The 852-nt window shown below is 39.3% G+C and overlaps 1 protein-coding gene across 1 annotated transcript in view; it reads right to left on the bottom strand.

The window, feature by feature from the left end:
* Positions 1 to 215: 215 nt before the first annotated feature.
* Positions 216 to 852, bottom strand: part of KIF4A (kinesin family member 4A) — a gene marked incomplete at its 3' end in the record, with an annotated part of 103927 nt that continues 103290 nt past the window's right edge. The window contains exons 18-19 of the mRNA XM_017867037.1: positions 439 to 594; positions 216 to 316 (exon numbers count right to left, since the gene is read on the bottom strand). Coding sequence (XP_017722526.1) covers positions 216 to 316; positions 439 to 594 — 257 coding nt within the window. The remainder of the gene's footprint in view (positions 317 to 438; positions 595 to 852) is intronic.

An 852-nucleotide genomic window follows, 5' to 3' on the forward strand; every position in this document is an offset into this window, starting at 1 on the left:
TAAAATGAGAAGAATGACACTTACCTCATAAGGCATCAAAAGTATTGAATAAGAAAATGTATCTAAGATACCTAGTACAGTGTTTGGTTTAAAAAAAATTGTTATTTTCTCGCGTTTTCCCACCATCACAAGGCTTTTGAATCACTGGATTAATAGGTTCTATCTTTGATTCCAGGCATAAATTTTTATAATGGCTTAGAGATAGTCCCTGTTACCTGAATTCCATTTCAGTCTCTAGGCTTTCAATCTGCTTTGTAATAGAATCTTCTGACTCCGAAACTTGACCACGCACTTCAGTAAGGGAGAATGTACGCCTCTGTAAATAATAGTGGGAACAAGGGTGAAATATGAAAAGGAAAGTAATCCTCCAAAGCTATGAGGATTTCTGGGGAATGCAGAGTCTGATTACTGGCAACATTTTCTCATAAGGGTACTTACCCGGAGTTTAGGAGGTGGATTCTCCCCAGATTCCTTTTTTTCTTTGAGTTGAGCCACATCTTGAGCCAGGATCTTTCTATCTTCAAGGAGGTCATTCAGATGGCGTTTGGCTTCCTCAGTACTGACCATAACCTCAATTTCGTTTCCAAGCCAATTCTGGAAGAGAAATCAGTGATGTCTGGGTTAGGGATGAGGAATCACTGGCTCATGAGCTAGATTCAGCTCCAGACTTAACTTAATTTGAACCAGAGCCCAAGTAACTACAAGTGTGATATCCATTCATACCTACACTTACCAAAAATGTCAGTACCTCTCAAAGAGCCTTTAACAGTAACATGCCAAAAGGTCACAAGAAAGAGACTTTCTCCAGAAAATCTTGCTCCAGATTCCTAGTATTTCTATGTGCCCTGTTCT

Source organism: Rhinopithecus bieti, unplaced genomic scaffold, assembly GCF_001698545.2.
Source record: "Rhinopithecus bieti isolate Rb0 unplaced genomic scaffold, ASM169854v2 scaffold_3714, whole genome shotgun sequence".
Classification (NCBI taxonomy): Eukaryota; Metazoa; Chordata; class Mammalia; order Primates; family Cercopithecidae; genus Rhinopithecus; species Rhinopithecus bieti.